The sequence below is a fragment of the Sus scrofa genome, chromosome 17, assembly GCF_054392235.1.
Source record: "Sus scrofa isolate SSC_HxYL_T2T_F1_AM1 chromosome 17, Sscrofa_HxYL_maternal_Yorkshire_Landrace_v2.0, whole genome shotgun sequence".
Classification (NCBI taxonomy): Eukaryota; Metazoa; Chordata; class Mammalia; order Artiodactyla; family Suidae; genus Sus; species Sus scrofa.
Window position 1 is genome coordinate 52,654,434 of NC_139399.1, and position 12,505 is coordinate 52,666,938.

The window sequence follows — 12,505 nt, forward strand, 5'->3', positions numbered from 1 at the left end:
AAAAAAAAAAAAAAACCAAGTTGATTTGTTCAAATCAATACAAGTGTCCAAGAGTAGAGAGTTAAGGAGACAGAATTTGGCTTTCTAGAAAGAACAAAATTCCAATAATTCTACCTGTTCAGCAAAGGAATTGACTCTTTCCCTCCAAAGAATTGCAGTGGTCAAGCTGAAGCTCTGCAATGCCTTGCCAAGAACACTTTATTAGAGATTTCTGTTGGCTTCTGGTGTACGTTAGATGACACGTCAAAATCATCCAATTCTAAAATGCTATAGCTCTGGAAGATAGTTGGATCCAAAACAAATGGTAACGGTAGGGCCTTGTTCACTACATGGCCTGGATTCTCAGCCCCAAGAACAGTGCTTCAACAGCTAGGACTGCCCTTGTGACCTGTAGGAAAGCATAAATGGATGACTGAGGTATTACTAATCGGATCAAAATTCCCCATGCAAGTGCCTGTGAACAACTCACGCCTCATGAAAGTGCCTGCAAGGACTCTGAGCACCATGTCTCATGATGGACATCATACTTGGATTCCTATAGTGTTTATCAGGATAGATTAAAATATTCCACATTTATATAGTTCACTGTAGAGTTTACACAGTGTCTCTAACCTCATCCTAATAATATCAACACTTAATGAATGACCTCCACATTTCTCAACCTAATGACTAATTGTTTGACATATTATTTCACTTATTAATTTACTTATTTATTTTTGGCCTCTCCCCTACTAGAATGTAAATGCTATAAGGACAGGGATATTTGTGGTCTGTTGGGATTCCTGCTTTATTCCCAATACCTTTTTTGAGGGGGGACGTATAGTCTGTGCTTACTAGATGCTTAATTGATTACTTAATCAATCACACTTAACTCTTTTAATAGCTTAGTTAAAAGTCACACAGTTAATAGGGTTTTGTGTGTAAGCAGTCTGATTGTAAAGGCTGAATGTTTAGCCACTCTGCTAAGCTGAAAAACCATCCTTAATATCCAAAGAATAAACACATCTGGACACTGAAATTCTCTTACCCTATTCTTGAAACATGCAGATAGATTGAAAGCAATGAAATTGATTGACAGTAAATCATTCAACTTTGCCCACGTCCATCCTGCAAAAAATGGTCATTTCTGCTTCTCTTTAATTTTTTTAATGTAATATAACTTTGCCCTAACCTTTTTTTTTAATCTCCCAGTGATATAGATTTGCTGAATTCTGGTTTTTACTTCAGTCAAGACATTTTACCCCTTTTATAAAGGGAACAAAGCATGACTTGAAAAAAAAATCAAATCTAGTGCTTCTGCCTTTTGTCTTGCTTTCTAATTACTGATTTTCATGTTTTCTTTAAGTTCTTTTCTTTTGTTTCTTCCCCCCTTCTCTGCAGATTGTTGTTTTCCAGCCTTTCTATGATGACTGGAAGGCTGCCTTCATGTTTAAAAAATGATACTTTTCAGAAATTCTCAATATCAAAAATATACCACCCTGCCAAAAGCGGGAAAATTAGCAGATTTTCATTTACAATCACCAAGTCTCCAGCTCTTTCTGTTTTTGTGGACATAACCATGAATTACAGACCCAGATCACAATTGTTCATGTTTTAAAATAATCAAAATTCCAAGTAATTATTTCTAATATTAACCTTTTTGTAACACATTTAGAGCAATTATTTCGCATTAATGTAACGTTTAATTAGTTTCCATGCTCACTGTGGGTCTCTTTATTTCTTATTTCTCTCTTCTTTATTTCTTTATTTTGATTCATTGCTTGGTCAATTGCTCTTTGAATGATTTATTAGAAGCTGGGCATGTGGGCCTCTGGATTGTGAGAATGTCTTTCTGATGCATTTGCACAAAACAACAACTCGGGTGATAAGGAATTTGTGGCTTATGACATTTTCTCCTCAAAAATTCTCCAGGCTTAACCGCATTGTCTGCTGCCTTTTATGACATGGAGCACTCTGAGGGGGCTAAGCACAGATTTGTTAGACTGAAATGACTTCTTTGCTCCTACGTCCCTTTTACCCAACTCGTTTCAGCAAAACTTAATACTACACAGTAATTTGAAATGATGGAGAGTTTTGCTCTTGCTAGAAAAATACAACATTCCAAGTGCCCAGCTCCCACAGATTTTTTTTCTCTCTGTTCCTGTGACTATACCCTCAGACACCTGGCAGAAGCTCCTATCTAATTTCATCCTGCTTGTGTTTCTTTACTGAAAATCTTAGTTTCCAGGTGGGTGCATACCTGGTGTGGGATTGAAGGCATGAGTAATTAAATGGCCTTGTCTATCTCGGAAGCCGTAGCAGAAACTGCTTCCTAGATGAGGCAGCTTCAGAGTGGAGTGATGTTTTTCCCAAGGACAATGCTCCATCTTTTGAAAATGAGGTCTATTTTTTTAGGGCCACACCTGTGGCATATAGAGGTTCTGAGGCTAGGGGTTAAATCAGAGCTGCAGCTGCCAGCCTATGCCGCAGCCAGAGCAATGCAGGATCTGAGCCACATCTGTGACCTACACCACAGCTTACGGCAAAGTCAGATCGTTAACCCACTGAGTGAGGCCAGGGATTGAACCTGCATCCTTGTGGATATTATTCGGGTTCGTAACCCGCTGAGCCACAATGGGAACTCTGAGAAGGGGGTCTGTTTTATGACATCTGGGGAGCAAGACCTGCAATAGTCCTCCTGCCTCATCTGTTGTTCTTCTATAGGCCCTACCACGCTCAGTGGAAAAATTCTCTCCTGGGGTCCAGTTTCCAGTTCCTTGGATTCTACAGACTTGGTCTGTTGCTAGGTTTCACATTCTTGGTAGAAGTGTGAGGGAGGGTGAACTACATGCAGCCATGGCTCCTCTTCACAGTATAGAAACCCAGTAGCACCTCTTGATACGTTGTCAAAAGAGTGAAGTTACACCTTCTCTAGGTTGTGCTGAACCTAGAAACTGGCTGATCTGGGAATGCAGAGAACCAAGCACAAGACAGGCCCCCAGCTGCTTCTGGCCATCTTTATGTTTTCCTCCTCAACACATCAGAGAGCTCTATGCAGAGGGAAGACCAGATGGACAGGTAGAAGGAAGTCTGGCAGCTTGTTTTTGTGGTTTTCTACTCTCCGTGCAGAATGCTGCTTGAACCAGTAATGAATGCAGAACTGAAATACCAATGTGGAATCTAAATGGGTTTGTGGCTATTTTAAATGTTAATTAGTTTCTCAACCCAGGTTTCTCATAAGGTAATGACTACCATCGACAGACCGGACCATCTTGGCCACCCAGCCCCTACACAGGTACTTCTGTTAAGAACCTCAGCAAATCCTGCTTTTGTCTCAGCTTCCCCTTCCCCCATGAGCTTCTTATGTCTCTAGACACACTATGGAATATGGAGCACACCAGATTTCCTGAAGCTGATAGAAGCTCTTGGAGGGCACACGCTATGCAATCTTAGTATGAACTATAGGGCCCAACATATGTCACTGTTCGTTGTAGATTTGTTGAGTAAAAAATATAGCAACCTGGAATATGTCCACAAAAGCATCCTAGATGCCAAACACTTGGGTAGAAGAGGAACTGAAGATATTTAGCTTACAGAACATAAGAGCAGATGGGTGTGTGTTTATCAAGGGAAATAGATGGTAGAAAAATTCCTATGTAACTGAAAAAAAAATACCACCTGAGAAGGTGACTGCATTGGTTCTACTGGGACCTGAAAGTATGGATTAAGGGCAATGGGTAGAAGCTACAATAAAAGACATATTTAAGTTGGTACAATAAAGAGCTTTCTTAGTGCCACAGCCCCCACAAAGATCAGCGAAGTTACTACACAAAGAAGTGAGCTCTCTGTCATCGGAAGTATTCAAGAATAAGTACTAGTATCAGTTAATTGCTATATTGTAATGTTAATTGAGGTACATTTTGTATGTATGGGGAGGGACGAATGTACGGGAGGGATGACCTTTCAGATCCTTTCCAGCCCTGTGATTATGTGATGGCTGGTACCCCTCATTAACCAAAAAAATATTTGACATAAAAAAGATTACCTTGTCTTCAGGAGAAAAAAAAATTCTAATGTGACTAATGATAAAGTTAAAGGTTTTAGTAGTCACGGATTAACTAAAACATGTTAAGTGCATTTACAGATATCAATTTTATAGGTATACTTTCATAGAAGAGGAAATTAAGACTCAGATCTGCTACAATTTACCAAGGAAAACACTTTTTCCATCCTCTAATACAGGGGTCTGAGGACTTTTTCTGTAAAGGGACCGAGAGTAAATATGTTAGGTTTTATGTAGCATAGAGTCTCTGATTCAACTACTCAAGTGTACTGCTGTAGCATCAAAGCATCTACAGACTACACAAGTGAAAAGGTATCACTGTATTAAAACAACAACAGCCCTTTATTTACCAAAAAACCCACCTGGGTCTGCATAATTTGGTCCATGGGCTTTAGTGTGTCAAACTCTACTCTAAGGCCATGCTGCTTTCTCATTTAAGAATGGGAAAACAAGGCAAGAAACGGCCTCCACGTGGCCATACTTACTCCATTTGCTTTGCTGAGTGCCTGGAAGTAGATGCTGTAGCTTTTCAGAGGGGAGAGTGGAGGGTTCCAGTAGCCATTGTATGTCTTGTTGTCCCCCACTGTAAATGGCTGGGTGACAGGCAGGTTGGCAGGCTTCAACTCAGCAGCAAAGTAGTGTAAAGAATCCAGGCTGGAGGCGTTTCTGTAGCTCACTGGCACCGAAAAGCACTCGATGATGTCGGCTGCCCTCCGTGACTTCTGAAGCCGTTCCTCCTTGACCACAAGCTGATAAACACTGGCCAGGAAAGAAGAGGCAGGTGAGCAACCATCTGGAGGGATGAACCTGTGATTTATCACCATCCTTTCTGTCTACAACTTAAACCTCCTTCCTGAGCTTCAGACAAATAAACCCATGACGGTGTAAAAATATATCTCCATTTAGACGCTCCAGAGCCAGCTCACACTGGATTGGGCCAAAATTGCAATGGAGTTGCAACCTCTCTAAGCCTTCATGGTCCTCCTTCTATATTTACTTCCTTAGTGAAGGGTACCATTGCTCATGAAGTGGCCAGATCCTGAATCTGGGGCTCATCCTCAATTCCTACCTCCTTAGTTCTCCCTCTGCCTCTCTAATGAACAAGCTCTGTTGACCTGACATCCACAATCCGCACCTGGCCCTCCCTGTTTTAACCCCTCCCATCATAAAGCTGAGGTTGGGCAGGTCCCCACCGCTTAGCTGAACTCAGCTGGTCTCTTTACCTCTAATTGATCTGATCAGCTAACCAGTCCACACACTGATCTTCCTAAACATAAATACGGTCCACCTTTGAAGCACTTTCATGGGGTTTTCACTATCTGAGTGATACCATCTAGATGTCTTATCCTGGCATCTGGGGAAATTTGTGCCTGGTTTCCAGTCTACTTTTCAGAAAGTCTTATGGTAACTTCCTCACTGCAGCTGCTCCAGACCCCATGCTTTTGCACAAACATCCTTTGCATCCTCCCCCATGCCTTCACCAGTTCATGCTTCATCCACTTGCAATACTTTCTCATTCTATGGAAGCCTTTCTCTAAAGGCTAAGCCTATCTTTCATTTCCTCTGTGAAGCCAGTCTTTTTTTTTTTTTTTTTTTTGTCTTTTTAGGGCTGTACCTGTAGCATATGGAGGTTCCCAGGTTAGGGGTCCAATCAGAACTGTAGCTGCCCACCTACACCACAGCCACAGCAACACAGGATCCTAGCCACATCTGTAACCTATACCACAGTTCACGGCAACACCGGATCCTTAACTCACTGAGCGAGGCCAGGAACCCCCATCTTCATGAGTGCTAGTCAGGTTCATTAACTGCTGAGCCACGACAGGAACTCCTGTGAAGCCAGTCTTGATCCTCCAAATCTGAGTGACTTTCCCCCCTACTTGGCTCCCCTGCAGCTCGTTAATGGCTAGATTCTTGGGACTGTAATAACATGAGCCAGAACTACTGTTTCTCTGGACTGTAAAGACTGTGACCTTTCGGACAGTGGGAGTTGTGGCTTAGTTATCTCTGCGACCCTCTTCCCCATCCACATACTGCTCAGCAGGTTACCTATTCCTATGCAGTGATCAGTGAACGTGTGTTCAAATGGGCCAAATTGAATTAAAATTGGAAATAAGCACGAAACCCAATCTGACTGGATGCAGAAATCCTAATCAAGGTAACTCATGATTCCTCTGAAAATTCCCTGAAAAACAGCACATAGATCCAAGACCCAAACTGAGAACTCACAGGGTGGGCATGGAGGGGCACCTGTGACAGTTTTCAGGACCTGCTTTACATAGGAAAACAGTCTTGACTAAGATTTGAATCTGGTTGGGGGTACGAAGGACTACTTGCTGAGGATCTATTATGCATTCAACTCAAATCTATGAAGGAAAAGGCAAAAGGGGAAAAAGAGAGAAGGGAAAACAGGCACTTGGGTTCACCTGTCCAGGCTTGCAATAGCACCTGAAACACTCTGCACTGGGCTTGGGGGCACTCAACCTATCTAGCCCTCACAGCCTCTTGGGACCAATAGCTTCAGCCCTAGAAGCAGGGGTTAGCAAAGAGCTATGGGTCCCTGTTTTTCCTTAAGGCCCAGTCTATCCCTAACCAGCACTTGGGTTAATCCTGCCCACAGGAGAAGACCTCTGTTGGTGCTTCTCAGCCCAGATCGCTCATGCCACCCTTGAATCCTCTGTCGTCCTTACCCTGTAAACTGAGACCCTAATGCCTTGGGAGCTTCACTGGGGCTGGATTCTACTTCTAGAATCTCTTTCTGTTATCCCTGGCCCTCCTACAATGGGATGGATCGGGAAGAGTCACAAGGCTGGCCCAAGCGATGCCCATGACAGGCATGAAATTCTGCAGTTGTGGACAGCCAAGTGGCGGCCTTCATTGGGCTCTGACATGTGAATGCCGACAAGGGCCACAGAGTGAGGGGTCTGCCTCCCACCCCACCATCCCCTCCTTCCCACCAATCTGATTTTTAAAGAGTCGTTTGTCAAATCAGCCAAACTCAGCAGCATATAACAGATGAGGATGCTGAGGCCAAGAGGCTGGTGTCCTATGAGGCCAGACAGCAGCAAAAGTAGAAATCCAGACTCTTCATGCATAGTTCAATATTCTTTCTTTTCCTCTCCCTTCCTTCTTTTCCCATAAGCCAGCAAAATGCACAAAGGGCCTGCCAAGCATTTTTTTTTTTTACTTGGCAGCTTAAAATGCACAGCTCTATCCCACCCAGCCTCATCTGAAATCACAAAGATGAGCAAAGGATATTTTCTGAGTTAAACTGTGTTGTCAACATATGGTTCACATACAATTGGGATTAATGCGCCAAAGCACACCCAGCAACTCCCTGAGGCCCACTGTGTCTGCAGCTTGTCCATTCAGAGGCAAATCTACAATTGCAGCCAGAAAGCTGTAAACCCTTTTGTCATATAAATCTTTTTTTGCCAGCTCATGCAGCATCCCTCAAAGATCTGGGAGCTCTGATTAAGGAGGAGGAGGGAAGAAATGGCCGTACAAGTTGTGCAACTTTCCCTGATACACACACTTGAGGAAGGGGTAGGGAAAAGAAACAAAAGAGTGGGCATTATTTTTGTTTCTGTGGTAACTTCATTCTCACAATCATTCTCTTGACAATATCGTTATTGAAGCTCTTTTCAGCTTGCTGCTGCTGATGAAATCATACCCAAATAAGACTTAGCCCTCCCCCAAGTCATATCTCTAGTACAAAGTAAGTGGTTGTAATAAACTATGCAGGATAATTTGTAAGGAGAAAGGATTTTTTTTTTAAGTAGAAAAATCCTGATAGTATGAGAGAACTTCTTCTTCTTCTTATTCCAGGCTCACCTCACAACATACAACATTTACTCACAAACCTCTTTTTCCCCTAGTGAGAAAGTGGACATTTATGGCTGCAGAATTTACCCTATCAGCTCTCTTCTTGCAGGGCCCTGAAAGCTAAGCTGCACCTCAATGCATAAGGCCAAGGGGCACTTGTAACTCTTTTGTCTCCTTAGCTTTGGTTTCCTCACCTTCAATGTCCATTGTTCATCCTCTTTCAAAAGGGCCCGATAACCTCCATCCCTCTCCTCCCTAACTTTTAAGATCTGCCAGCAACTTTATTTTAGTTTCAGTGTCTCAAGAACACTTAGCTCTGGTCCCAGGTCCAAGACCCCAGCTTGTAGAGGACAACTGCTTTAGACACCTTGAAAAGCCAAATCTTCAGGAATACCTCTGCAGGCTTTGGAAGAACCCTGCTGCTGGTCCCTCATGCTCCCTCTGCTTTCTGAACTAATGGTTAGATGCTGACTCATGCTTCTCTGACTAGGTAACAGTGAGGGGCAACAAGGTCCCATCAGATTCATCCTTCCATCACTGCCACCTCCTGTAGCCCCCTTTCTATATCCATGGAAGAGGTCCATTCAGAATATTGAAGTCAAATAACAGATGGAGGGTATGCTGTGTAATTCCTAGGTGAAAACCACCCAACTTCAGAAAGTAGCAGACTTGAGCCTATGTTCCCCCAGTAATATGCTCGTCTTAGTTCAAGGTCTTCCAGAAACCGACCCAGAAGCATTCGTTCATAATTACCAGTGTTCTAGTGAGTCATTGTTTATCACATCTGTTGATTCATTTCTTTCATAGCTTTTATCACAGCTGAAATATGTCTTGTCTGATTATTTATTTACTGCCTTACTGACTGCTCCCCTCATAGTCTGTGAACTTCATGAGGTCTGAGATCTTTCTATCTAATTCATGGCTACATTCTCAGCTTCAACTCTCTGCTAAATACATAACAGTTGTTCAATAAGTATTTATTAAGGACACGAATTGACCTACATTTACAAAATGAATTTTAAATGCACAGTCACATCAGTTCTCACTACATGCCTTCAGTGTCATTTTATATGCTGTTCCATCTTCCTAAAATGACTTTTTCTTTTCTTTTTCTATCTTGAGAATTCCTCATCCAATGTAACTCCAGATTTGGTTTGCTCCTTGCAAACCAGAGCTAGTTTCTCCCTCTGTTCTGATAGCTCTCCCTGTCACAGCTCCTACTGCTGTGTACTGCAATGACTATCTCACTCCTCAGAAAATGTTTAATGAACACATATTACCTACTAGGTACCATATTAAGCTCATTCTATACATCTCATAGACCATCTCATTTAACCTTCAAAATAACCCCAAGAGGCAGATTCTATTATTTTATTCTGACAGAATTAAAAGGAGTGAAACAAAGACAGGCTTGGAAACTTACCTAAGGTCATACTGCTATTTGAGTGGTAGGGCTAGAATTTGAACATAGGCAGCCTGCCTCTTGAGCCCTCAGTCTTACCATATGGCTACATCGCTTTTTTAGTATGTCAAAAGTTGAGCCATCATCTGTATCTTATTCCATCAAATAACACACTTAAAATAATTTTCATGTCAAGGAAAATACAGCAGCATTTTATAAAATTTGAAAAGTAGAGAAAGGAAAAAAAAGTGTTTCCATTAGTCAATCACTCTAACACAATCATCAATGAAATGTTGGTAAATTTCCTACCATTCTTTTCTTCTTCAGGAACAAATCTATGATTTAATACTGGAAATCAATGGGGGGAAGCCTTTCTTTTATAGATATTCATCTTATAGCCAACTTGACTGGTTTGCAAATACGATTTTAATATTACACACAAAAGCCTTCCAATAACATATATCTTTTTTTTTTCTTTAGTTCCCAGGCTAGGGATTGAATCAGAGCTGCAGCTGCCAGCCCACCCACAGCCACAGCAATGCCAGATCTAAGACACACTGTGATCTACACCGAAACTCACAGCAACATCAGATCCTTTAACCCACTGAGCAGGGCCAGGGATCAAACCCAATACTAGCTGGGTTCCTAACAAGCTGAGCCACAATGGAACTCCAGCCAATAGCATATATCTTTAATGATCCCAGGAGACCTGATGACTTAGAAAGCTTGGCAACTAAGAAGCCCTTATTATTGGCACTGGTGAAAATGGTCAAAGGCATGTGGTCTTAACTCAAACACGTTGACTGATGATTATGTACCTTTTCTTCCAAAGGGTACCTGACTTGAGTGATCTGTAGGAACAAGCAGACCTTAGCTGCTCTTGTCCATGATCCTCCAGTCATTGGCAGGAATGTGGGTAAATGAATTCCTCACTGAAGATGACTTCACTTTGTTCTCTCTTATGCTGTTTCTGAACTTCTTTAAGTTAACACAACCTCCTGAAATGGTAGGAAGCTGCTTTGTCTCTATACATTCCCAGATTTTCCCAGGGGCCTCTGATGACTAGACAAACTATGGGAAAAGGTCCCAGATAGTAACAACTGGCATCAGAGTTGATTCATATATGGTTAGGAATGCCTTCAGCCATCCAAAAAAGGTTAATAAACATAAAATAAAATCTACTTAATAAGACAAGGACTCATGCAATACACCTTCAGTGCACTGTTAATAAAGCTGATTAAAATACAATATTAGCATTTATAAATCTGGTTTCTAGTGTGCAGTCTGCTAATATATAGCTGTGTGATCTTGGGCACACCACTTAATCTTGTAAGAGGACATAGGTATTGCCTTTCTTAATCACTTTTTCTGGCTCTAAGTGTCCACCCCCAAGCTTCTGTGTACTTTGCTATTAATGGGGGCACTGTGGATTTCATTAGAGAGTTGTTTTGAAACACCTGAAGTTTCCTTTCCTGGTAAACATTGGTTTGGAATTTAAGTCATGCTCTTCCCCAATCACCACCAACATTTGGTCTTAGAATGGCATGTGCCAGTGAATGCTTTGGGCAGAAGTGAAAAAATTCTGCTCCTTTGCCTCACAGGAAACTTATTCCAGGTGTAATTTATGCTCCAGGGCTCTCTACAGGGTCACACATCGTTTGGGTTCTTTACCTTCTGCTTCCTGCTTCTCTCTGCCCCTTTCTAGTTTCAACCGGGAGCACCCTCTTCATAAGACATTGGCTTTCAAATCCTCGGCCCAGGAGCCTCCTCGGGGAAGAACCCAGCCTAAAGTAACCTCTATATGCCTCGTCTTCCTCATATTTAAAAATCATGGTGTGGGCCTTCCTGAATGGTAGAGTGAGAAGCTCAACACGGTCTCTTTCCAAAAGGCTGTAATTAAACTGAACAACACTGGCAACAACAACAATTTTAGGAGTGACTAGAGGAAAATTTATAGCTTCAAACACCTATGTTAGAAAAAAGATAGATCTCGAATTAATAATCTAAGTTCCCACCTCATGAGAGTAGGAAGATAATAGCAAACTGAACTTCAAATAAGCAGAAAGAAGACAAGAATTAAAATTAGGGTAAAAATCAATGTAATAGAAGGCATAAAAACAAGAGTGAAAAATCAATGAAACAACATTTCATTTTTGAGAAGATCAACACAATATGACAAATGACCAAAATTAAGAATGAAAAAGGAGATATCACTACTGATCCTATAGAAATTTTTAAAATTATAAGGGAATGCTATGAAAAATTTCATGCCAAAACCCAGACGACTTTGATGATATGGACAAATTTGTTGAAAGAAACACCTTACCTAAATTGACTCATGAAAGAGTTGAAAATTTCAGTATACTCATAACCAGTAACATAACAGAATTAGTAAAATTCTTAAAATTCTTCCCTCAAAAAATGCCAGCCCTATGGCTTAATTGGTGAAGTCTAGCAAATATAAAAAGAATAATAGTTCTGATTTTTCACAAACTTTTCCAGAAAAGAAGGCCTGCATTCTGACTCATCCTATGAGGCCCTGATATCTAAACCAGAGTAATACTACAATAAAAGAAAACTATGAAATTACCTTTCATGAATATAGATCTAAAAAATATTTAACCAAATATCACCAAATTAAACCTAGCAACATATATTTCACATCATAACTAAGCGAGATTTATCCCAGGAATGCAAGGGTGATTTAATATCCAAAAATCAATTCATGTAATAACATAGCATATTTTTCAGAAAAAAAGGGAAGAAACTACATGATAACGTCAACAGATTCAGAAAAAAAAATTGGAAAAATCCAATGCATATTTACAATAAAATGTACTAAAAAACTAGGAATAGAATAAAACTTTCTTAACTCGATAAGGCCATCTACAAAAAAAGTAAAGCTAATATCACACTCAAGGATAAAAGATCAAATGTTTTCCCTCTAAAATCAAGAATAATACAAGGATGTCTATTAGATATTGTATTGGAGCTTCAAGCCAGTGAAACTCATTAATTCATAGTTATCAGATTTGAAAAGAAGAAGTAAAACTTTTACTTGCAGGTGATATTATTCTGTATGCAGAAAATTCCAAGGAATTCCCTCTCTCTCACACACATGCACATCTGACACAACTTGAACTAAAACAATTTCAACAAGGTCATAGGATATAAAACCAATATACAAAAATGAATTTTATTTTTATCACTAGCAAAGGGCAATCTAAAAATAAGTA

At 40.8% G+C, this 12,505-nt stretch overlaps 1 protein-coding gene and 1 long non-coding RNA gene across 15 annotated transcripts in view; both read right to left on the reverse strand.

The window, feature by feature from the left end:
- Window positions 1-12,505, reverse strand: part of PTPRT (protein tyrosine phosphatase receptor type T) — a 1,176,585-nt gene that overhangs the window by 243,084 nt on the left and 920,996 nt on the right. For all 14 annotated transcript variants that reach the window (XM_085003959.1, XM_085003963.1, XM_085003956.1 and 11 more), the window contains one exon: window positions 4,528-4,801. In XM_085003959.1, coding sequence (XP_084860085.1) covers window positions 4,528-4,801 — 274 coding nt within the window. The remainder of the gene's footprint in view (window positions 1-4,527; window positions 4,802-12,505) is intronic.
- Window positions 5,605-12,482, reverse strand: LOC146395317 (uncharacterized). Its single transcript, XR_014832401.1, has 2 exons — window positions 9,080-12,482; window positions 5,605-9,041 (listed from the first exon to the last, which is right to left on the reverse strand). It is a non-coding gene; the product is annotated as an uncharacterized LOC146395317 (long non-coding RNA).